The sequence below is a fragment of the Podarcis pityusensis genome (assembly GCF_964106645.2).
Source record: "Podarcis pityusensis genome assembly, chromosome: 1".
In the NCBI taxonomy this organism is placed as follows: Eukaryota; Metazoa; Chordata; class Lepidosauria; order Squamata; family Lacertidae; genus Podarcis; species Podarcis pityusensis.
The window spans coordinates 60,561,795-60,586,540 of record NC_138028.1 but is presented as its reverse complement, the minus strand read 5'-3'; the positions used below and the strand labels follow the sequence as shown (position 1 = coordinate 60,586,540).

At 40.5% G+C, this 24,746-nt stretch overlaps 1 protein-coding gene across 1 annotated transcript in view; it reads right to left on the bottom strand.

Moving 5' to 3' along the window:
• Positions 1 to 14,578: 14,578 nt before the first annotated feature.
• Positions 14,579 to 24,746, bottom strand: part of PRMT3 (protein arginine methyltransferase 3) — a 60,174-nt gene continuing 50,006 nt past the window's right edge. The window contains exons 14-16 of the mRNA XM_080983387.1: positions 24,540 to 24,590; positions 24,275 to 24,362; positions 14,579 to 15,228 (exon numbers count right to left, since the gene is read on the bottom strand). Of these exons, the coding sequence (XP_080839513.1) occupies positions 15,119 to 15,228; positions 24,275 to 24,362; positions 24,540 to 24,590 (249 nt within the window). The 3' untranslated portion in view covers positions 14,579 to 15,118. The remainder of the gene's footprint in view (positions 15,229 to 24,274; positions 24,363 to 24,539; positions 24,591 to 24,746) is intronic.

Here is a 24,746-nt window from a genome sequence, read left to right as displayed (position 1 = left end):
AAAGTTTTGTTAATGGCCCTTCAGAATGCAATGGCGCCATCTTTCACCAATGCCACACAAGTGTCATTGCATGGCTCTTAACAAGCTTGACTGGAGTGAAGGGCAGACAATGGAACCAGCCACGCCAATGGCAGGTGCTGCCGCACCACAGATGGCGGCTGTGAACAAGGTCCAGCAATGGCACCTGCCAGTCATACAGCTGGGCCATTAGATGATTTCAATACTGCACATCCCAGGAATTAGGAAATATCGCATGGCTGAGGTTACAGCTCATCTCTTGCGTTCTCTCTCTCATTCTGGCTGATCATTTTCAGGACTAATCTCAGCCAATTATATCTTAAGCAAAATATACTTCTGATGAACATTAAATTGAATAACTAAAATAATAAACAAACAGAGGTGCATGAACATTCCTCCTCTTGCATTTTTTAAATGACTGGCTTGTTTTACCATTTGGATTATGAAAAGGGAAATAAGACTAGCATGCAATCAGTCATGCAAGGCTGTTTCTTGGATTTCAGTAGCTCCTTTTACTGCAGAACAAAGCCATCAAAGCATGGGGAGATAAAACAGACTTTGCTAAAGGTGACACATTTCTTTGCACTTTTTCTGCTTTCTCTTTTTTTAAAATGAAAAGCTATATTTTTAAACTTTTCTTAGATATGGAAACAAATCATTAACCTGTTTTTAATGTAATGCTCATATTAAGAAATAATGCACGCTGGCTTATGAAAGTCCATTAATTTAATCTTTCTTCCTGAATTACATCAGATTATTATGACCTACCAATTTCCTGTTAAAAATGACTTTCTGCAATTTATTATATGTGATATAAAGTATATAGCACATGCCTACCACAGTGAGCTGTGGGTTAGATTGAAATTAATTTTGATTTGCTGGTGGTGGTGTTCTTATCGCGGTTTTAAATATGGCTGGCTGGCTTGAATATGAGTGCCCCCTTCTTCCGTAACTGCACAGAATTTCCTAGCGTGGGTCCTTTCAGTTAATAAAGAGCCAAGTCTCTTGGACAGGGAAATCATTACCTTTATAAGAGCTCTCTGATAAAAGTTCTCTCTCATTTCAGTTGAAATTATTCCCAGATAATGAAGGGTCTGGTAAATCTTTAAAGCATTAATTGCTTGTGTGGTTAGGCTTCTCTGCGGCAGCTTGTGTTAACTCATCAAGCGATGGAAGCAGGATGTGCACCTAGCTTTGTGTTCTTGTCTCCAGCGGCTTTAATTTATTTACACAGCAGCTGCTGGAATCTTCAAATACACATTCTGAATTCTGACACAGCTATGAATCTAGACAGTAAGAAGACTGTGAATAGGGAACTTGGCTTCTGTCAGGGAAGTTTCATTTAATAATATTGGAAGTTGGGAGCTCAAGGGGATCAGGTGCACGGTTGTGAGAGGGACAGACGCATCTGGAGGAAGTTTCTGCATCGCTGGCCAGGCAGTCACGCTGCTAACATCTATTGTCCCCTGACCATGTACCCTCTATGCCACCAAGGATTTCTGCTGGCCACTATATCATATTTCTAGAATACACGCCCTATAGACATCTGTAGTTTCAGCAAAAAATGTCAGTCAGGGTGTCAAACTAAACGGAACCCTTATTCCACCTCTCCCCTCAAGGCTGAAACAGAATCTAAGTTCAAGTAAAAGCTCAGAATAAGGGTTTATCTAAATAAACAAATAAACAGTAATAATGGTGTACTGGTGCACTGAACTGCGGGGCAGTAGAATACAAGGTTGTTGTTTTTTACCCTACATGAAAGCTACGTGACATGAAGGCTGGCAACATCAACCCCACTGTGTGGGAATTCCTTGAAGATGGCTGCAGAGGCTGGAGGCAATCAGTTCAGCTGTGCATCCACAGCAGCGACTAGAGGAGGAATGACTGCCGGGAGAAGCGCAGAAAGAATAAATGCTGTGACACACCTACAACAGCACAACCAGAAGCCTTCATCCGCCACAGCCGCAACAAAACATGTCTCTCCTATATTGGTCTCTACAGCCACAGCAGGCGCTGTAACTCTCCCTTAGGTGTTACTGGACTGCAACTCACAACATCCCTGACCATTGGCCGTGCTGACTGGGACTGATGGGACATGGAGTCCAACGACAGTTGGTGGGCCAAAGATTGCTCACCGCTGCTGTAAAACAAGGTGAACTGTTGGAAACAAGCCTCACCTGCAGTTTTCTTGACCAGCTATATGACCACTAAAATCCAGATTCGCCTTGACAAGCAATAATCTCTGCCCCAGAAATTTACTGAGAACAAAGCTATCTCCAAGTACCAATAAGTTCAGCCTGGTCCTCCTGAGGAAAATGGTTTGCTTGGTTCACTTTGAAGTGTGGTTTATCTTGCAGCAGAACAAGTGCTGACCTATTTTACACTGACAGGTTTCATTCCTCAATATGTGGAACGTGAAAGAAATAAGTCCTTAAGACTGAAATTCAGTAGGGGACACACACACACACACACACACACACACACACACACACACGTTTTCCAACAGAAAGGAGTTTGATTTCTCAACAATGGCTAATAATTTGTAGTGCTGAGCTTTTTGGCTACTGTCAAATTTATTTTGGGCAGGATTTTTTCCTCCATTGTGCAAGTGCAATTTTTGAAAAAGCGAACACAAAGGACAAAGGACCCATTATTCTGAAGTTAAAGCAACTGAATACGGATCCTGCAACTGCCATCCACTTCACTAGCATATTTCTCAGACAGCAGCAGGACATTAAAGGTATAATTCTGGAATATCTCCACAATGGAGCATTTTTCAAGTAAGAGTGAGGAGGACAGCGGCATTTAGATGAAGAAAGAGCATGGGATGAATTCAGAGAAGCCACTTCTTGGTGGGTCTGGTTAGTTTCTGTGCAATCCTAAGCATGTCTACTGAGAAGTTAAGTCCCATTGAGTTGAATGGGGCTTATATATACCCAGGTAAGTGGGAACAGGACTGCCACCTTAATAGTTGCTTCTCACATATGTGAAAAACCACAGTAAGAGGGCAGCACCCAATCAACAATGGGCCCAAAGAGTTAAGCAATAAATGCAAAATCTTGGAGGTAATTGATTGAACTGCAATGTTTTTCAAGTTAAAATAGGACCTTTTCTTGGTCCCACCACTCTCACAGGCATGCTTGGTGGGGATGTGGGAGAGGGCCTTCTTGGTGGCTGCTCCCAGACTCTGGAATTTCCTCCCTAGAGAAGCTACACTGGCTGCCTCCTTCCTGTGCTTCCACCAGCAGACAAAGACACTCTTGTTGCAACCAGGCTTTTGGGAGCTGCTTTTAATGGAGGGGCTGGTCCCAGGCTGTTTTTATTGTAATTATCTGTATGTTTTAAATAGATATTTCACACACACACACACACGAGAGAGAGAGAGAGAGAGAGAGAGAGAGAGAGAGATTTAATTCTATCAATGTTTAATAGTTTTTTTATGTTGTTGTTTTTCTATGTTTTTATTGATTCTTGTTTTTATCTGTAAGCCGCCTTGAGTCCCATCAGGGGAAAAGGCATAATATAAAAGATGTCCTTTATCATGGGAGATATAAAATGAAGAATATACATACAGAAATATAGCATAAGGAGGGTAAGTGCAGACAAAATATAGTTAAGCCTGGAAAATATCATACAACATTTCAAAAACTACAATATTTTGAAAGGAAGTATATCAGAATTATAAATATTTAAACCAACTTCTTTCAGTATCTATTGTGCAGATACCTCAGTAGCCCAACATTCAAGTAACATGATCAAATAACATACTATGGTTAAAACAAAAAATGTTAATTAATCAGAATGTTAATTATATATTTCTGTGTGTATGTTCTGACATTTAGGTATCTCTTGATGAAGGCTATCTAGTGAAATATACCTGGACTTGCACTCCCATGTCCTTGGCTAAATTAATTTCCATGCATCTTAGTACAAAAGCGGAAGTGTAAACCATAAGCGGGGGGAACCTTCTTAAAATATGGAAGCTGCTTGCAATGGTAGAGAAAATGCAGGAAAAAATCTGGACACATGCTCTTCAGTTATTCTCCCCACTAGAGATGCAAACAGCACAGCACAGGCCAAGTGAAAGAAAACAGAATATTTCTCCTCCATTGCATTTACAATACATAGGCTGTTAAGGCCTCTTATCTTGGTTCTCTCATTCTGCTCTTCCACTGCTTGGCCATCCAGATAAGTCAGTCTGACATAATGCTTAATATGCTGGCAGATTCCCAAGGGGCAGATGGTTCACAGGATTGCAATGATGGTGAAATTGATTAAGAGATCATTGGCTACAATAGCACATATCCTTTTCGGTTATCTAGATGCTTGCTTTAATGCCCTTAAATATAAAAAAAGCCAACAAGATTATTTCATGAGCATGCTCGCTCTCCACACATCTGGATTTACCTGAGACAGTCCTGTGTATCTGCTACCAATCCTAGATACAGTCTGTCTGGCAAGACTATCTTCTTGTCTGTCCATTGATTCATGCCTGCACAATCGGGCAGTAGCAGGGAATCATTTCAGCAGCAATAGCAGGATTGATGTTTGGGCAGCCAGGTGCAAGGGATACTGTCCTCTGCCCTTCCCAAAGCACTGGATCTGCTCAGAGAGACTTCTAAAACAACCTTCTCTCAGGCAGGTTTAATATTAACTGCTGAATTGTATCACATTTTAGTGGTTTGAAATGCTGAAAGAAAACAGCCTGCCACACCAAGGCTTTTAAAATTTGAACTTCAAGAGCTGATCAGGGCAACCTTTATCAAATAGCGATAGCAGGGAGAAAAGTGCTAGCAGTTTGATTCAGAAGCAGGAAAGAAGGTAAATTAGCCTTATGTCTCTGCTTACCCTGGAAAACTGACGTTGTGGTATAATAATGGAACACATTTCTAAACAATGGAACGTAACAACAGGGCCATATGAACGCCAGCATAAAACCTGGGGTTTAAAATATGGGGGAACAGGAAGAAGCATTGGTGTAGTTTGGGCGGGGCCCCAGGGCCAGTTGCCCTGGAGGCAAAATTCTTAGGGGTGCAAAATTTCAAAAGAAAAACGAGTAAAGTAGTAATAATAAATTTTAAAAATAGCACAGTCTCCCACTCACATAGAAAATCTCCCAATATTTGCCTGGGTGGACTGCGGAATGGATTTGGGAGATGGCTTGTTTGCTAGGGCACCCTCTGCAGGGCTTTAGAAAGATACCCACTCCTGACCAATCCCCCATCCCACTCTCTGCTGTACTCGCCGCTCATGGAGCACTGCAGTTGCCACTCAGTTAGGTTGCTGAGCTATTGCCCCTTCGTTCTAGCCTATCGGTGGACAGTGCCAAGGATACAACCCACACTATGCCACTGGGAATAAGGTGGTTCCAACCAGCAGATTTGGATTTTCTAAGTAAGCATCTGATTTATATGATCAAGGCTACAATCCCAACCCCACTTATGTGGAATTAAGTCCTACTGAACTCCACATGGTTAGAAATGGTTAGAATTGTGCTGTAAGAATTGTGCTGTCTAAGAATTTTTGCCTAGCAGGAGCATCACTGAAGAACACTGAGAAAAACAACACCATATTTTAATAGTCTACTGATGAAATAATCAATTCCATCACCTTTGATTTCAATTTGATAATTGATTATGAAATACTCTTAAAGGTTATATATTTATTCCTTTTTGTACATATCCCACATTATATATTGATGGCGGGTTGCGCTGTGGTCTGAACCGCTGAGCCTAGGGCTTGCTAATCAGAAGGTCAGCGGTTCAAATCCCCGCGATGGGGTGAGCTCCCATTGCTCGGTCCCTGCTCCTGCCAACCTAGCAGTTCGAAAGCACACCAAAAAAGTGCAAGTGGATAAATAGGTACCACTCCGGCAGGAAGGTAAACGCTGTTTCCATGCGCTGCTCTGGTTTCGGTGTTCCGTTGTGCCAGAAGCGGCTTAGTCATGCTCGCCACATGACCTGGAAAAACTGTCTGTGGACAAACGTTGGCTCCCTTGGCCAGTAAAGCGAGTTGAGCACAGCAATCGCAGAGTCGTTTGCGACTGGACTTAACTGTCAGGGGTCCTTTACCTTTTTAAAGGTGCTTAACTGGTTTGAATGAAAAACACTGATTTATGTTTGAAAAGCAGCATCATAAGGTATGGTGGGGAGCAAGGGAATAGGGATGGTGGATGCTTAACCCACCACTTGTTTCACTGGGGAAGGGGGCATTGGTTGCTCCAGATCAGTTCCTCACTGCTGCTTAAAGAAAGCTCATCTTAAAATGTAATGAATCTGAGGTTTTACAGTTGTTTCAGAAAAATTAGGAGCTATGAATACCTTAGAAAATCTCTCTTTTAAAATTTTGGTTAGGTGGCTTACAGACAAAAGGAGTGAACCACCACTAGTAGTTGCCTTATGTTTCTGTTTCCAATGCAGGAATCAATTCACTCACATGGGGAAAGCATAGCTTTACTACAGTTCCTGAATAGCAGAGAAGTTCCACCACATGCACTCCCCCAATCCAATTTTCCAGCTGAATGGACAGTGGGTTAAGGCTATCCAGTAATGTGACAAAGGTCAATGCTATTAAGAGATCCTCCCCCACCTAAGTTGCTCATTACTAGTTCATTGCACACTTCATCGAGAGGTTCAATAAAAGCTCAATTGTATATACAACTGAACTTTGTTAAGTTCAATAACCATGATGCAACATTAGCCTTCCCCCCATTATTCCCAGATGCTAGGAGAGACCCATAATTGGCCTGCCCCACATGATCATATCTTACGGTCCATGTATCTAGCATGTGAGTCTGTCCACCCCCTCTCCTAAAGAGAATCACTGCCACAGAACATCAGAAAGCCGGGATGGAGAAGAAGTTAAGAAATTTGGTTTGGCATTTCAGAGTGAGTGTGCTTCCAAATTGCCAGTCTTCCTGGGGCAGCAACAGGGGAAAATCCATTTAAATGCAGAGTGAAATATCATTGTTAACCCAAGAACCAGTAGACTTAACCTTTCTTTCTACCCCCTCTCCTGGTTGCCAGCTCTTCAGGTTTTGAACACCTTTACAATTTAGTAGCCATGTTGTGAGTTTACTATAGGTGTAATCCTTAGTAAAAAATACAATTGGCCAATTTCTTTTTTAATATTTTTATTGATTTTTACACAAACAAACAAAAGATAAAAACACAACATGTCTTCTCAATTTGTACGTCCATTTGGCTATGTTTTAGCCTACTACTTCCATTAACCACAACCAATGATTTTCAAACTTTACGTCTTAATTCTGCATTTTGTTATTGTCCATATTACTTTAACAGTTCAAATCTTAAATAAAAGCTATTTCCTAAATCCTTTTTTGTAATATTTCATATTATTCTCCTTACACAACTTCTTGTAGTCCTACAAGCGTAGTCAAATTACTACAATTGTCTTTCAAATATTTCGCATATTTTCTCTTTCAAGAACTTCTGGTCCCTCTGGTTACGAATCCTTCCTGTCACCTTATCCAATTCTGCGTAGTCCATCAGTTTTATCTGCCAGTCCTCCTTTGTCAGCAATTCTTCTTGTTTCCATTTCTGTGCCAATAATATTCTCGCAGCTGTTATAAAAATAACTTTTTATCTTTTTTTTTTATAAGATATTTATTAGGATTTTTAAAATATTACAATAAAAAATGAAAAAAACAAAAACAAAATAAAAATGATTAAAAACACTCAGATTTTCTATTACTTATTTTTTCCTTAGCTTGTTTCCCGGACCTCCTCATACCTCCCTTTTTTGTATTCCAGTTCAGTTTGTTGGTTCAGCAAATCCTTACCCTCTTTATTTATCCTAATCTTTAGTCTTAAAATAGTAACTTTAGATTTTTATCTCTTAACAACCCATTTTTCATATTCCCTTAAAGCATTACAGCTGGAAACCACTTAATTTCTATCCTACATCGTTCTAACATTCATTAATTTTACAGCATTTCTGTAGATAATCTTTGAACTAACTTTTTATCTTGTCTATTAATGTCCGTACCTACAATACCTAGTAGAAAAGCTTCTGGTTTTTTAACAAATGTATATTTCAATAATTGGCCAATTTCTTCTAGATAGTTGAGCTAGAGGATATCAGTGCAATGGGACTTCCCCCTTTCACACCTCCTGCCCCTTCTCAAATCTGCTCTGGAGGGATGAGAGAATAGTGGAGATCATTCCACCAGACATGCAGAAATGCTTGTGCTGGCAGAACAGTATCCTTAATGCCGAGTTGCACCAACCACATAAAAATGATCAGTGTAAAGCATCTTAAAACAAATGTCAGTGTCTGAATATTGGTGAAGCTACTATAAAACACAATGGAAACCATTTTTGGATATATTGGACAACTATCTGGGTGCACCAACCCCATTTTGTTCTCTAGAGCTTTATTCCACTACATTATACACATTTCCATGGGAGTTTGAGTCGTACCCAAGTGGAAAATCAAATTAACTTGTTGAGTAATTTTTATTCCTCTTTAATTTGTATGGGCCCCATTAAGTGGCTTGGGTTTTTTGTGTGTGTTTTGCTTTGGTTACCCACTGCCAACAACAGTAGGAACAGCAGCAGTGGAAAGTCAAAAGCAGCACTGAGCTCATTCTATGGTACTTGCATTTAGTTGCTATAATGGATCATTTCATGTGCTGCCACTGTTACCAGCATCTATCTGAGATGGTTGGAAGTGTTTAGTAAAAACCTTAACAGCATCGCCTTCACTTTTCCCAGCTGCTTAGGCAAGTTTATCTTAGCATGGCAGAATGCCATTAGGTTTTCCAACCCATGGTGCAGATTATCTTGAATAAAGTCCCCAAATCTGGAACTTAATTTATTGCTATTTTCCCTAGGACCAGCTGAGGACATTTTGGGCTGCATCCAATGTTCTCTGCTAGTGCAAAGGTTCTTTAATGTTGCACAACCAAGGAATCCAACACAACAATTCTGCTAGCAGAAATGAATTGTGTAACAGATTGCACAATCTATTGTGCAACATAGTTAGCAGCTACTTGCCTATGCATTCTCTTGTGCAACAATGTCCTGATGGCGCAAAATGTTTTGCTATCAGAAAAAGTATATTGCTAAGTGATTTCAGCTTAGCACTACATTGGATACAACCCTTTGTTGCCCAAGATGAAGGGCAAGTTGATTTGTCTTCTATTTCACATACAGAAGCAGACTGGGGTAGAAATTGCCTCTTGCTTCAAAACTGACAGAAGACAATAGCTCAATTGGTAGCGCATGAGACTCTTAATCTCAGGGCTGTGGGTTTGAGCACCAGGTTGGCTAAAAATATTCCTGCATTGCAAGGGGTTGGACTAGACCCTTGTGGTCCCTTCCAACTCTACAGTTCTATGATTCTGTGACATCAGCATGTCAGCTCAAGTGGTGCAATGCAAACTAGGGTGCTCAGGAAGAATGGCAGGAAGCAGCAGCACGCACAAAGTAGGGTTTGCTGCCTGAAGCAGCTGATCACTGCCTATTTGCAGAGGCAGCCTTGCAGTACTCACATGTGAGCGAAGGACAATGTTTGGTGACTATTGCTTTTGCTGGGCTTTGACCTAGTCCAAGACACTGACAGGCCCATGGGAGTTTATCAACTTCCTTTTCTGCTTCCCTGTTTTGCTCGATACCTCCTGTAGCAAGGAAAGTAGGCCGAGATGACATGACTTCTCACACTTGATCCCAATTTTCTCATTTGGTAGCATCTGTAGGCCCTATGTATTTCAAGTGTCCCTTGTTTATGAATGATACTAGAGGCTGCACTTCTAAAGCAGGTCAAAGTCTGCCTAAGGAATACGTATTGTGAGATGGTGAAAGTATTACTCTACGGGTGGAGGCAGCACTTGCACTCTTAAGGAGACCCCAGAAGGCTCAGCAGGTGTAACTGTACCATCAGCAGTTTTTCACAGTTTTAAGAAAGGGTGGATGTGGCAAACACCTTCGATCTGCAGGATCCCAAACCCTTGTTCCCATGATACAATTCTGAAAAGGGGGGCAGAATCCTACACCAGTCCTGGAAAGAGTGTAGTGATTTTCTATCCATTATGTTAATATCAAAGGGAACATTAGCAACAGGGTGGTGGACAGAGCAAACAAGAAAATTCCACCACCTTCCATGCTAGCCAGAGTGAGGCAGCAACGATTAGGATGTTCTTCAGCTGTGGGATTCCCCCCCTCCCCACATTTTAGCATTGCCCAGGTAGCCTTGCATTCTTCAGTATGCCCCCCCCCCACCATGCAGTCTCCATCAGTAAGCATTCTTATATAATCATACCACTTTGACATCATCTGGGAATAAGGATAACCCTCTCTTTTTAAAGGATCTGAATCAGGCGGCTGCAGCAATTGTATGAAACGATCTGTCATGCTTCTCTGCATTCCTTTACCCATTAGAACATTGTCGAGTTTAAGATTAAGCACTCTTCCTGCTGGATCACAGGCCCTGCATCTCATTAAAGTAAACACACTATGTCCTAGAGAATTAAAAACAAAGGACAACCAAGAAAGTGTGAGATGGGGGAAAACCCCGAAATCTATTAAAGGCCCCAATAGGTGGCTCATTTCTTACGAAAAGACACAGAGCAGCCGCCATATTAATGGCTTTCCCTTGTTCAATGACAAAGCTATGCTCAGTTTTGCAGCTCAGTTGCTGACACACTCCAAAATCATCTAGTGGCGTATTATAAATGGAAAAGTTCCCTTGTGGGGATAATACTGTTTTCTAGTTCCTTAGAAGCATGTTTTATTTCTTTATATACACTTGACACCCAGAAATAAATCCTATTTTATACTTTAGCAAAAATAACCAGGAAAGGTTGGGTCAAACTCAGTTCTGGATAATACTTCCGAATTTCTGGAAACTCCACATGTATAAAACCGATTCTAATTTATCCAGGAACAACAACTAAAAAGGCATCTGATGAGTAATAGCTTACCTCACAGTCCAATAGTTTTTTCTTGCTTCTTCTCTGTGATAGGGCTCCAGTGTTCTCCCCAGTGTAACATAGCTAGCTTTTGGAAAATATGTCTCCAAAAACAGCTTTGAAAATTATTTTTGTATAGCCCATTGCAAAATGGTAGTAGATGCAGATAATAATGGGATTTATGATTATTATACTGGAGTATTTGCCCATTCTGAGTAACTTTTAATTATTAGCTACAGGAGTTTACCCTATAGCACTCTTCATGATTACCAGACCTGGTGCCTATATATAGCAAACGTTCCATCTTCAATGGCTAGTCATATCATTGCCTTAAATAGTTAAAGGAATAATTAAATATAAAAACAGTCTGCACAAACTGTAGTTACATCAGCTAATGACAAACCTCTTAGCTTTAATAGCCCATGTGGCTTTGCATCATTAATAAACTATTTAGTGATGTGATTAATTTGAGATCTTATTTTTAAGTATTAGCACCACTTGTAAGAATTTATTAAAAGAACCATTTTCTTTAGTAATGAACTGATGGGAAAGAGGTTGGTAAATTAAGGGGCAAATATTTTGGATGCAAAAGCAAGTTCTAAAAATAGGAGAGTTATTGACAATTTGTTAGCCAAAAATGTACTGGCCCACACCCTTGAAAGAACAATCTTTGAGGGAAATGAAAGGGCAGTTGAGCACTCTTGGTGGAACATCACAAAATTATCCCTGGTGACTGAACTTCATGCAGAATCAGTTTGCAGTGTTAATTCCCAATATGGCCCAGGCCATAGCCTTATGAAGACAGGAGGGAAAGAAGTGTTCTATACAGCTGTTCCTTGAAAGCAAATTTAGCCACCTTTCATATTTCCAGCCAATGATTGCAAATGCATAGAGATGATCCGCAAACTGGAATATATTTAGAGGATGACAACACAGATGGTTTGGGGATAGAGAACAAGGATGTGAAGAGCTGGAGCTGTTTAGCCTGGAGAAGAGATTACCATATTTAAAAGGCAACATGACAGTTTTCTTCCAATATTTGAAGGGCTATTACATAAATGGGCCAAACCTGTTTTCTGTTGCTCCAGAGGGTAGGATCTAAACCAACAGATTCACATTAAAACAGGAAATTATTTAGATTAAACATTAGTAAGAATGTTCCTAACTGCACTGGCTGTGTTGACATTGGAGAAGACTTATCTCTGAAGATTGCAGTGGTGGTCTCTCATTTCTAAGTGAGCATGCAGCAGCCTCTGCTTAAAATCTCCTGTTGGGTGTGCTGCAGCAGTGGATTTCCTGCTAAATAAGATGACCTTTGCAGTTCCCTCCATCACAGATAAGAACACTTTAAATGAGGTTGTGTACCCCTTCGGCTAGGACACGGGTGGCGCTGTGGATAAAACCACTGAGCCTTGGGCTTGCCGATCAGAAGGTTGGCGGTTCTAATCCCTGCGAACGGGGTGAGCTCCCGTTGCTCGGTCGCTGCTCCTGCCAACCTAGCAGTTCGAAAGGACGTCAAAGTGCAAGTAGATAAATAGGTACTGCTCCAGCAGGAAGGTAAACGGCATTTCCATGCATTGCTCTGGTTCGCCAGAAGTGGCTTAGTCATTCTGGCCACATGACCCAGCCCTCAGCCAATAAAGCAAGATGAGCGCCACAACCTGAGTCGTCCATGACTGGACCTAATGGTCAGGGGTCCCTTTACCTTTACCCCTTTGGCTACGACTAGCATTTCCCTGCTTCCCAGTTCTGTGTACATGTCAAGGTGGAGGGCAGGTCACATGCAGATCTTTGAAATAGGAAGAACCTCCAGCCTGCTCTAAAGTTCATCTCAAAACACACTCAAGTACCTCACTTGAATTCTCTGCAATACATAGAGAACGAAGGAGAAAGTGACTAAATGGATAGCCGAGTGTCCTTGAGGTGACAAGGATAATTACCAAAAGGCTAGGGGCAGTTATTCCTTCTGACTGCATGCTGGAGGGCAGGAAATGCATTAGATAAATTCACACTAAACCTATTTAGGTGCCTGTTTCATGCTGCCATCTTGCCCTTTGCACCATTTGTTGTAAAGACACGCACATAGCCTCAAACATCTAGTAGTGAAGAGGAAAAGAGTATTTTTCTAAAGAGTTACAGAATGCTCACCTATCTTTCATGGTATTGCAGCAGATTGCACATGACTTTTTTAAAAAAACTATGTGCCCATTTTTTGCTATTCTTTATTTCAGGTAGCCAAAGAATCCAGGTGCATGTTAAAACCAGACTGGTCTTTAACTCAAATCAATGTACCGTAAGCAGCAGTACTGATTACGAATGGCAACTGCGGTATTCTGAATCAGTTGGAGTATCGGCAGAAAGGCAATAGTACCGTATTTTTCGCTCTATAACACGCACCTGACCATAACACGCACATCGTTTTTAGAGGAGGAAAACAAGGGAAAAAACATTCTGAATGAAACAGTGGATGTATCATTTTTGTGCTTCATGCTGTGGCCACAGACATGTGATCTGGTGGTGAATTTGGGGTGACCCAATGCAAAAATCCTGAGAATCCCTGTGGATCCATGCTTTTTAACCACTTTTTTGCACCATTGCAGCCCCAGGCAACAGTGGGTGCGTGATTTTTGGGGGGCAGGCTGTAGCCATGGACATGCTATGTGATCTGATGGTGAATTTGGGGTGACCCAATGCAAAGATCCTGAGGATCCATGTGGATCCATGCTTTGTAACCACGTTTTTGCACCATTGCAGCCCCAGGCAACAGTGGGTGCGTGATTTTTGGGGGGCAGGCTGTAGCCATGGACATGCTATGTGCTCTGATGGTGAATTTGGGGTGACCCAATGCAAAGATCCTGAGGATCCATGTGGATCCATGCTTTGTAACCACATTTTAAGTGGAGAGGGAAGGAAAAACACAGAAGGGACAAGGAGCACGAGAGGGGTGTGCAGAGAAGCAGCCGGCTAAGAATGCAGGAGAGGGGTATAACGGGAGGGAGGAAAGGAAGGCAAAAGTTTTCCCCCACTCACGCCAGCCAGCTCTCTCTCTCTCTCTCTCTCTCTCTCTCTCTCTCCCACCTGCATGTTTTCCGGCTGGAGCACGGAGAGGAATTAGAAGGAAGGATGCTCTGCTTTCCCCTCTTCTTGCCTGGAGGGGAGGGGCTTTCCCTGCTCTTTGTTCCGTTTGAGCAAACACAGCAACGAAACAGAGGTGGGTGGGCAGTAGGACCCTGAGGCAGAATGCAGGAAAGCAGCCGCTTCCTCTTTTCAGGTTTCCCTTCTCTGAGACACGATTTGATTTTTGCCCGATTTTTGCTTCCACTCGTGCCAGTCGGCTCCAGGGACCACACATTCGCTCAATAACACGCACAGACATTTCCCCTTCCTTTTTAGGAGAAAAAATCTGCGTGTTATAGAGAGAAAAATACGGTATGTCATGCGCATTTGTCTTGTTACAGTTTACAGATTTAAAGTATGACAGTCTTAATGGGTGATGGGATTTTATTCTGTATGTAGAAGGGCATATAATATCAAGTGTGACAAGTTAGCAAAACAAAGAATTGACAAGACTGATACCTCAAAGTCTCAACAGGTGGCTCAATACAAAAATCTCATAGTCAAGACACATAATAAATTTATAGTGTCAATACAAAAAACTTTATTTTTTCAGTGGTAATATAAAAATACTTGAGGAAAAATAATGTTTTGCCCATCTAAAGGAGGTCAAAACTGGGGGGGGGGGGGATTGCAATAAGTAAATTCCACAAGATTCCTTGTCAAGAACCTTGACTATGTTTCTAAATACTTAATTATCCAAGAACAATATCCAACAATGCCATGTTCAGAGTAGACCCATTGAAATCATTTATTTCATTGAATCTACTCTGAGTACAACTTAGTATGATTTCATTAAAAAGGTCAAAAGTATTTTTTAAAGTTGCGCTGCTTACGTCCACGATAGCAGACTTGAAATAAACTTAATTCCCTCATGGTTTCTTCTTCTAACTGCTTTGGATTGTATGAAATGGCCTGCAGAGAAGAACCAACAGTCTATGGGTACACACTTTCTAGCACTATCATTTCCAGAAAAACGTATTTCGAAGTTGTTGATCCAAACAACCATTGTTTTTATTCATTTTATACATTTCAAAGCCAGCTGTGGAGTAGTCCTCACTGAAGACTGTATGTCTGCTTCACATTTTTCAGTGAAAGTGTTATGATGAGGGAACGTGGATCTTTTCTGTTTTTGTGGACTGTTATCTTTCCTTTCAGTTCTTCACCTACAAAACAATGCACAAATGAAGCAACTTTATTAGTTTACCAAGGAAATGGTTACACACAGTGTTACTAAATTTGCATGCACAATGGCACCTGCTTCATTGAAGGAACTTGTTATAATATGGTAACAAGTCATGACAATTGAGATCACATTTGGGTGGCATGTTTTTGAATATCTGGGTAGCATATTTTTGAAAACTTCACCATCCTATTAATGCAACAGTAGGAAGAAAAGAGTCACCCTTAAAACACTACAGCACTGAATTCTGCCCCCAGTGACTCTGGAAAAGTCCTTCTGCCTTTTGATTACCAGACTGATACCCACCACTTCCAAAAGATTTCCCTAATGAAAATTCTGCACACACTCACATAAAACCATAAAGTTGGTTCTCTCCTGCTCAGAGATAGGTTTAGGGAATCTACTTAATGCAACACCATTGCTTTGATATCCCTTCAGTTGTTGGAAACTATGACATATTTTGTTTGACAGCTTTCTAATGATTTTAAAACAGAGACGGGGCTAAGGGATGGGCAGAGACAGCAGGTAAGAAGGCAGCTAAGTGGCTACATACTTTTGTGCTGCCTTTGACCTTTAAACATAAACGCATGATATCCAAATTGGCACCTAGCAACCATCCTAAAACCTTTGTCAAGGAAACAAAAAGCAATCACGCTTGATAACCTTCTGTGAAGTCTCTGTCAGGTTATCTAATGGGAGATGGAGGCACAGGTACTTTAACAAACTGAAGATTTTAACAACCATACAACCATGCTTTAAAAAACCAAACAAAAAAACCAAACCACAGCCAAAACATCACAGCATTAGATAGGCAAATCCATCTGTTTGCAGTAGTCTGTCCTATGCTTTGTAATTGCATGAGTACTTAGAAATGGACTTTATAGGATTTGGCTAAAGGGTATTTTGAAGAACTGCCTGTATTTAAGAAAGAACCAAATGTATTTATTTTATATTACAAAGTAAATTGTTGACTGTTTTTGTTTAAGAATTGTCAGCTCTTTCAGTAGGTGTTTAGTGCAAATATTTTGGCAATGTACCAAAAAGATCCTGCTTATTTAAATATTATCCCTGGATGTTTCAGCCGAATTTGTTTGTCCCAATCCTTCGAAGTGTGTTTAATTTGCTATTAAGCAGTTGCTTATATTCCACCCCAGAGACAAATGTGCTTCAGCAGCGAGCAAAATCATCATTACCACCTTTTATGTATCTTTAGAGGTTTTCAATTGTTTTATTAATTTAGGGGATGAACATAAAGCTGCTAGTATAAAAAAGAAAGAGAAGAAGTTTAGTATAAATTTTGAAGACAGCACCAGCACTTTTTATGTAAGAGCAAGTGTTTACTTGGCGTTAAGAGGAACTATAGCAGACTGTGCAAAATGGAGAGCCACTGTACCTTCAAGGGATGAGGGAAACTTGTTTTTATAACCAAACACATTAATTCTACAACATGTATGACAGAAGTCTAGATGAGCAATGAAATGAAAGGTTTTATCTGATGAACACGATAGCATTAAGAGAATTTTGGAGCCTTGGGCTGTAACTTAACTGGGAGCAAGCTCCATTCAACTCAGCAGAAATTAATTCTGAAATGACATATGTATGGGACTGTATAGATATATTGTATGGAATGGTGGCACTATGCTTAAAGCAGCCTGAATTAAGGCACATATTGGCGTTCCCCCAAAGTGGCTTTCCTATTCACTCTTCAAACGAGGAAGTGCAACTTCCTGCAGATTTTATGCCTCTCCTTGTACAGAAAAATTAGCAAAGTCTTATCTGTGCTCAGGCACTGAAGACTGTCAGAAATGACTAATTTATTTGTCCTATTTATTTTTCTTCTAATAGTGTAGCAGTTCGATCTGTTCCCTTTATATAAAGCAACACCCCTCCTTGTATCTTTTTTTTTAATTGCGTTTTTAAATTTGAAATATAAATGCAATAAAAGAACGTATTCTAGAACTTTTACTCCAAAACATTTGGTCCATAGGAAATCCTGTCTTTTCCTTCTGCAGCCAATCCAACCCTTTCTCATAACTCTTTCCATCTTCTGAGAGAGCAGGTAGAGAAATGAATCTTTGTGTCTCCTTATGTCACAAAACATAATTTTGCAAATAGAGCCTGGAGATTTCGTGAATACATTCATGCATACTCAGTTACCTTTATAACATTGCTATTTGTATGTAGTTCAAAACTGCATCAATGCATGAATCCTTGGGAAAGGTGAACCTTTACTAAAATCACTGCAGGGGAAATGATTACTGATGGCTATTTTAAATAAGCAGACCTTAAAATATCCCATCCAGATGCCTCATGCGTCTTCATAAGGGACAAATGCATGAAAAAATCAGCATGTTGGCCAAGTATAATCAATAGTTTCATAATTTATGCCAGATTAACTAACGCAGCAGACATGGTTTGATTTTTTAATTCTGTTCACAAATAGTCCAGTAATTTGTTATGAAAATAGGTAATGTACATTTGGCATAAAAACATACGGTATGTGTTCTCCATTTTTGAGTGACTGGAGAAAGCCTACGTAAATCATGGTTTGATCTGAATTGTTAGTGTAAAACAAAAATATGCATACATGTAATGGGTGGGAGTATCCCCTTAGAAGAGCTATCCCTATTCTGGAACCGGGTGACTCTTTCATGTATTAAAATATCAGCTCTTCTATTAATGTCATGTGAACAGGACTAGAGATTATTGGTTTGATGAGAAAAAGTAAGAAGAAGGGGGAAAGCCTATTTGGTACCACATGTGATGTTTTCCAGCCCCCCCCCCTTTAAAATAATTGCCTTTAAAGTTCCAGGATTGCTTTATTATAGTATTATCTTGAGTAGCAGACACTCTTTGTACTTGGAGTCTTCATAAATTCAAGAATGTAACTAATCTGACCTTTTTAGCTCTATGGAGCACCATTGTTTCCTTTGTCAGAAGCTCTGAGAAGCACATTCAATAACTGCATAAATACAGAATTAAATCTCTGTGCTAGTTAATATTGTTGACAGGGGCCTTTTGTGAAGTCATCATAAGCATTCAAGAACAGCAAGACCATACATGCGTCGGAATGCAAGGCACATCTGAACCCATTGAGCTGATGGGATTAATCTTATTCATTGTTGTGTATGACCAGTTATGCAACAGTGAAGAACTGAGGCCTTTAAAAAAAAAAATTCCAAAAGAAAAGAGCAGCAGAAGAATTGAGGCCCTAAAAAAACCAACCCTTTCTATCCCCCACACCCCAAAGGCAGCAGAAAACTAATGATAGCTGAGAACTGAAGGTGTACTATTTCGTATAAAATTAATTTGCATGTTGCAAAATCTAACTCAAAATAATTTTGACAGTATAGACAAGATTTCACAATCATTTGGAATATACTGTACATAAAAAAGGCTGGTCTTAAACACACACACACACACACACACGTCTAGAATTGATTAATAGGCCCAATATGTGTCAATCTGCTCACAAAAATATTCTATGTCTGACAGCAGCACACAAAAGCCAGCCAAAATGTCCCTAAAAATGTGGACAACCAGATCCTACAGTAGAGTTATAATTCTACCCCCTGGGGGATTTTATCAGAACACACAGTCTAAGTTTAATTGCATAAAAATGAATTAAATTTGCTATTTAAACAGCTCTAGTGATGCATACCTTGAGGCAAGCTGTAAGAGGCAACATTTCTATAACAACCTACCACAGCTTTCATTAAAGGCAGCCCCCAGTTATTTATAACCATGTTAATTGCATTAAGCAACCCAGACAATCAGTTTAATTCATTGTCATGAAGAAGATCTTTTCCTTTTCCTCGCCCCAACAGGCCACGTTAAATCTTTTGTGCCCAGCCATTCCCGTTGCTAAACTAAAGCAATGGCTGTGTAATCATAATAGAGAGGAAGATCAGACCAATTAATCAATGCCATATAGATATAAAATGACTGATGTGCTTTCAACAGCTCTACTGCTCTACGCCCTGCAGAAAACGCTTCCAGAGACTGAGCTGCATCACCTATGCTCAATAAGATGCAAGGAAGGCACAAGTCATGTCATGGTTTGATCAAGACTGAATGCATTATCTTTCTACTGCAGTACTGTCATTCTTCCCTTGGAGAACACTTAAGTTGGCTTTGCATAGTAAAAAGTACAGCAAACAGGAACGGAACAAGAAGTGTGCTGTTTCTGCAGCATACAAAATCAGTAGGGTTTTTTTTTCCTCTTAAAAAGGCACTGCTCTATGGCTGAGCATGTTTTAGCATTTCTGCTCATGTATCGTTGAGCCTCTTGCTTAAACCGAAGGGCGACTCAGTGACACTACAACATACTTATGGGACAAACTATTCATATGATGTGATATTATTTATTTATCATATGTATTAGACACCCAATTAACAGACTCTCTGGGGATGCACGGTGATTCAATCATTCCCAGTGCAAACAAAGGGGGAAAGAGAAGACCAGCTCCAATTACAACCATCAGGACTCAATTACAGCTCTCAGACAAGACAGAAAGTTTATGGGATTATCATGCAAGTACAGAAACAGTACTCCAATGGAGAAAATAGATTGGCATGACTACATTTCACTGTACCCAACAATAAAAGGATAGAAAATGCCATTGGGGATCCAAAGGAACGCCTCTGCCTTGAGCAGAAAAGATTGGTTATAGTGGCCTTTTCAAATGTTATGGCCTGTGAAATCCAAGGGATCATGGAAACGGCCCTAGTAAGAAGCACACAGTAGCAAAAAACCAATGGGACAACAGTAAGGTAAAGGTAAAGGGACCCCTGACCATTAGGTTCAGTTGTGGCTGACTCTGGGGTGGCGGTGCTCATCTCGCTTTATTGGCCGAGGGAGCCGGCGTACAGCTTCCGGGTTATGTGGCCAGCATGACTAAGCCGCTTTTGGCGAACCAGAGCAGCGCACGGAAACGCCGTTTACCTTCCTGCTGGAGCGGTACCTATTTATCTACTTGCACTTTGACGTGCTTTCGAACTGCTAGGTTGGCAGGAGCAGGGACCGAGCAACGGGAGCTCACCCAGTCGCGGGGATTCGAACCGCCGACCTTCTGATCGGCAAGTCCTAGGCTCTGTGGTTTAACCCACAGCGCCACCCGCGTCCCTTCTAAGTACAGCTGCTATAGAAATCTTCAAAGGAGCTTATCAGTGAAGCAGAATCAAATGAAAAAAGGCACATCCAAATACTGCAAAAAACAAACTATAACTGATTTGAACTTCAAAATATATGAGGACCAGAAAAATAAAAAAAATGGTTGTCTCACCCCAAAATAGGAGGTGAAAAGTATGCTTACTAGGTGCAATACGCAGGAGGAGAAGGAAGAGGATACAGGAGGTTACTAGGGGGTGGTTAGTAAGTAAGGTGGGGTGGGGTGGCACAAAAGGTGGGGGAGGCAGTGGCAAGGACATGAGGATAACGGTGAAAATGGGTGCAAAGGGGGGCTGCAGACTAGAAGAGAGAAGTGGCTCCAGAAATGGGGTTGGGAAAGCTGGTGGCATGGGGTGGGAAGGGTGTTAATGGAGGAATGGTAGGGGAGCTGACAAGCAAAGGAGAAGCTTCTAGTATTGTATATTCCATATTATCTTTGCTGGGGTGTGTGTGTTAAGTTAAAAAGGCATCTCTTGCACATTACGGAGGCCATGACCTTAAGGGGGGGGGGGGAGTTTTGTCCAGAAAGGATGGAAGTCCCACTGAACTTCATTAAAGCAGCCAAGATTTGGTCTGCATAGTGCAAAGTAAGATTTGCAAAGTAAGATTTTTCTAACTAGAGTGGTAGGAACTGATATGAATGAGTGATGTTCCAGAATATGATGGCGATTCACAGTGAGGTACAACAGAATGCTGTCACCATGCTCCATTTGTTCGTAATACCTTGCTGCATAGCTAAATGACAGAAGAAAGGGCAGCCTTAATATGTTATAGACAAGGGGAGCTATCCACTTTGAAGGGCATTTTTTGAAGTACATTCTTGACTGACATAGATATGCCCCATAGATTTCACAAGGCTACCTCATGAATGCTCAATGGTGTTTTTATGCAAGAACTGTCTTTAGCTTTGAAGCCTACCACAAATTAGAAGTCTTCCAGCTCTTAAAAGTTTTTTTATTTCTCGCCAAAATGGAAAGGATATGCTTGAGAGCATCTCTGACTTACCAGGCTGCGATCTCAACCTAATGTTTAATATAACTTTTCTTGAAATCTTAAAAAAAGGATTTTGCACTGACTTACTCTGAACGGGAGAAAAACCATTAACTTGAACCAAAAAAAGAGGGGGGAAAACCACACAAAACCCATTAGCAATAAAACAGCACATGGTTGCATTTTATGTTCTTGATAATGCCTTGCAGTGAAAATAAAATGTTTGTTGTTTTCCACAGCAATTTAAAAGGTTGTACACAGCAGAGCACTGCAGCCAAAACTCGTCAGAGGAAAACACTTTTCTGAAGACCAGTTCAGCCATGGTAGTTTAATATTCTAGGTAGGAGAAAATATGTACACACCGATGGACATTTTTAATGTATACGTCATGTGATTTATTCTGTCAAATGGGCAATTACTGCAAAAGTCATATGTGAAGTAGCCTTGACACTCTTCTTTCCTATGGGTTGTGTTCAACTAAGTCCTACTCTGAGCAGACCCACTGAAATTAATGAATGCCATCCACTGTTTTTAAATTTTAAAGACATATACACTTTACTGATGAATGGGCTGGTAATGAAGCGTGCTGCTTACATGCAAGCCTGCAATGTGAGGGAGCTTTTGACATTGAGATTTGGACATATTCCCATGTTTGGCACCCCAAGAGGGACCAGAGAGATAAATCAGAGAGATAAATCAGAATTAATTTTTGATAATATTTGAGACTACCTTACTGTCTCAAAAGGAAATTAGCACGTTTACTGAAAAGTATTAAAATCTATAAACAGCACACCAATACCAGTTTGAGCTTAGAAATGCTAAAACCAGTACACAAATTGTTCTTAGAAGCATTCCTAGGAACCAACAGGAAAACTAGGATGTGAAAAAGAGAGGCTTTGGGTTAATTGGGTAAGGACATTGGGTTGAAGAGTGAAAGTGGTATCACAGTGCAAAAATGAATGAAGTTGCTTGTTTGCAGAAGGAAAAGGGGAGGTTATCAGAGAAGTTTGGCTAGTGAGGTTTTGGTAATGTTTTTAGGTGAAAATCAGAAGAAATTAGACTTTGAGGAAATGGCTGCTTTCATCTTCAATCCCTTTCTCCTACACCCACTTTTTTGCAACCCTCTTTGTACCCCCATTTCCCCCTTCACCCCCTTTTTAACTCCACCCTGAAGGGTTAAACAAAAGCAGAAGTTCTGGTGGAGAATAAATTATGTACGGATTCTGGAACACATGACAAGGAAATACTGATAACCAGATTTACTGTGATCACTGGTATAGAAAGATCATGCACTTATTAGGTCCATATGCTCAGGGTCTAAGATTGTTCTTAAAGTCACTGGACCTTAGTTAACAGAGTTCTTATAGTAGATTAGACACCTATTTTTTAATGTTAAGCATGTTCTGACAAATGCCACTGCACATTTATTAATGTAGAACAAGCAAGAAAGGTCAGCTAAAATGACCTGTGGAAAAAAGCTAGTTAGGAGCCTAACACCGCCACATCCAACTCAAGCACACACATTTGGAGTTGTGGCACTGGGCAAAGAAAGTTCCATGTATGCCTGCCTCAATACATGAAAGTGCACCTTCCTGGACTGTTTGCTCCATTTCAGGAGCCCAAGAGACTACACTCAAAGGAAATCTTGTGTTCTTCAGGTTAGATCAGGTACCCTCCAGGTGTCGTTGGATTCCAACTCCCATTTGCCCCAACCAGCATGGCAAATGGTCAGGCATCATGGGAGTTGTGGTCCAGCAACATCTGGAGGGAACCATGTTGTCTACCCCTGGACTACACATAGATCAAAAGCAACTAAGGCCTGCTTCACTAAGAGGCTACAGTGGCCTTATTAATTCTTTCTTCATGCACGGCTTCTAAATGTGGACAAGTGGGCAGTGGATGTCTACCGCTGGCCCTGCTCCTGACCCTGAATACTGCACTGGTCATGCCACATTTGGTTGCAGTGCTCTCTGCAGGAAGGGAGGGAAAATTTAATAAAGTAGACAAGTCTACGTATGAACAGCTGCTCCTACGCTGCTTTCCCAGCCGTGCAACCAGTACCATCAGGGGCGTGGCCAGAAGCACAGTTCCACTGCAGAAGCTACACATGAAGAACAACTGTGTGTGCATATTGTATATTTCACCACCCCTGAAGCCACTGCATATGAATGCATTTTCCTTCTCTCCCTTGGGAAGTTATGGCCCAAACACTCTTCCTTGTGTGTGAATGTGGGTAGACTCTGAAAATATACACTTGTACTACTTGTACTACTTGTACATGAAGTGTATGCTCAACCAAGAAACAAGTTAAGTAATATGGCCTAGTCCATATTCTGGTCAAATTTGATTTAAGCAAACAGTGACCTGCTCTGCACATGTAATGTGAACAAGTCATTATGAAATGGTATGTAAACATCACTACTCACTGGGGAAATAAGGTACCAAAGTCTTTCTTGGACTCTTACAACTCCTGGCTAGATGACAGGGATTGCAGTTTTGATTGCTGTCATGTAAAAAGTCCCTGCATGTAGAAAGCTAGTATATGGGGAGAAATATTTTTACCTAGTCCTCTTTCTTTTGTTCTACTTGCCTATGTGCAGAGTATGTGTATTCATCTATCTAGTGAAAGAGCATTCATAATGCAATACTGCATGAGGCAAAGTCCTTGTAAGCCTCTAGTCACATTATTTTGGTGAACTAAAAGCAAGAACTTTCACATATAGTATAAGGCAGGAGGGAAATTATTATTGGATGTTGTGCAGGAAATTCCCAAGTATTTACTTTCAGCTTTTGAAACAAATCTGAAAGCGTGTCAAGAAAAATCTAGTATTATAGAAATTATATTTAGCTAGGAAAAATAATACTGTACCTGCTTCCACAGAAATTGGGTTCTCCAAAAAAAATGCTGTTTGCTTCCAGTGTGTTTTGTTACAGCAGGGACTAGTTGAGAACAATACCTGCAGTGACAGAGTTCAAAAATCTGTGATGACATACAAGACTTAATATCATGCTACATTAATTTAGCACACATACATTAAATGCTTGCAACAGCAAAACAGACTTACTCCAAAACACCTTAAGGCAAAAAGCTGACAAAATATATATCTTTAAATTAATTTTGAACATGTACTCACTGTTTTACTGCAATTCTTCTCAAAATATATATCAAAATATCCAGCAACTGCCTGCAATTTAGAAATAAACAAACGTCAGCAATCTTCACATTCATGATCCTTGAAGTGTTTCTTGGTATCATCAATATAATTGATGGAAATAATATATTGAGTAATACCAAGTTCTTGCTTGGGCAGGGGCATTCAAAACAAACTGAAAACTCAACC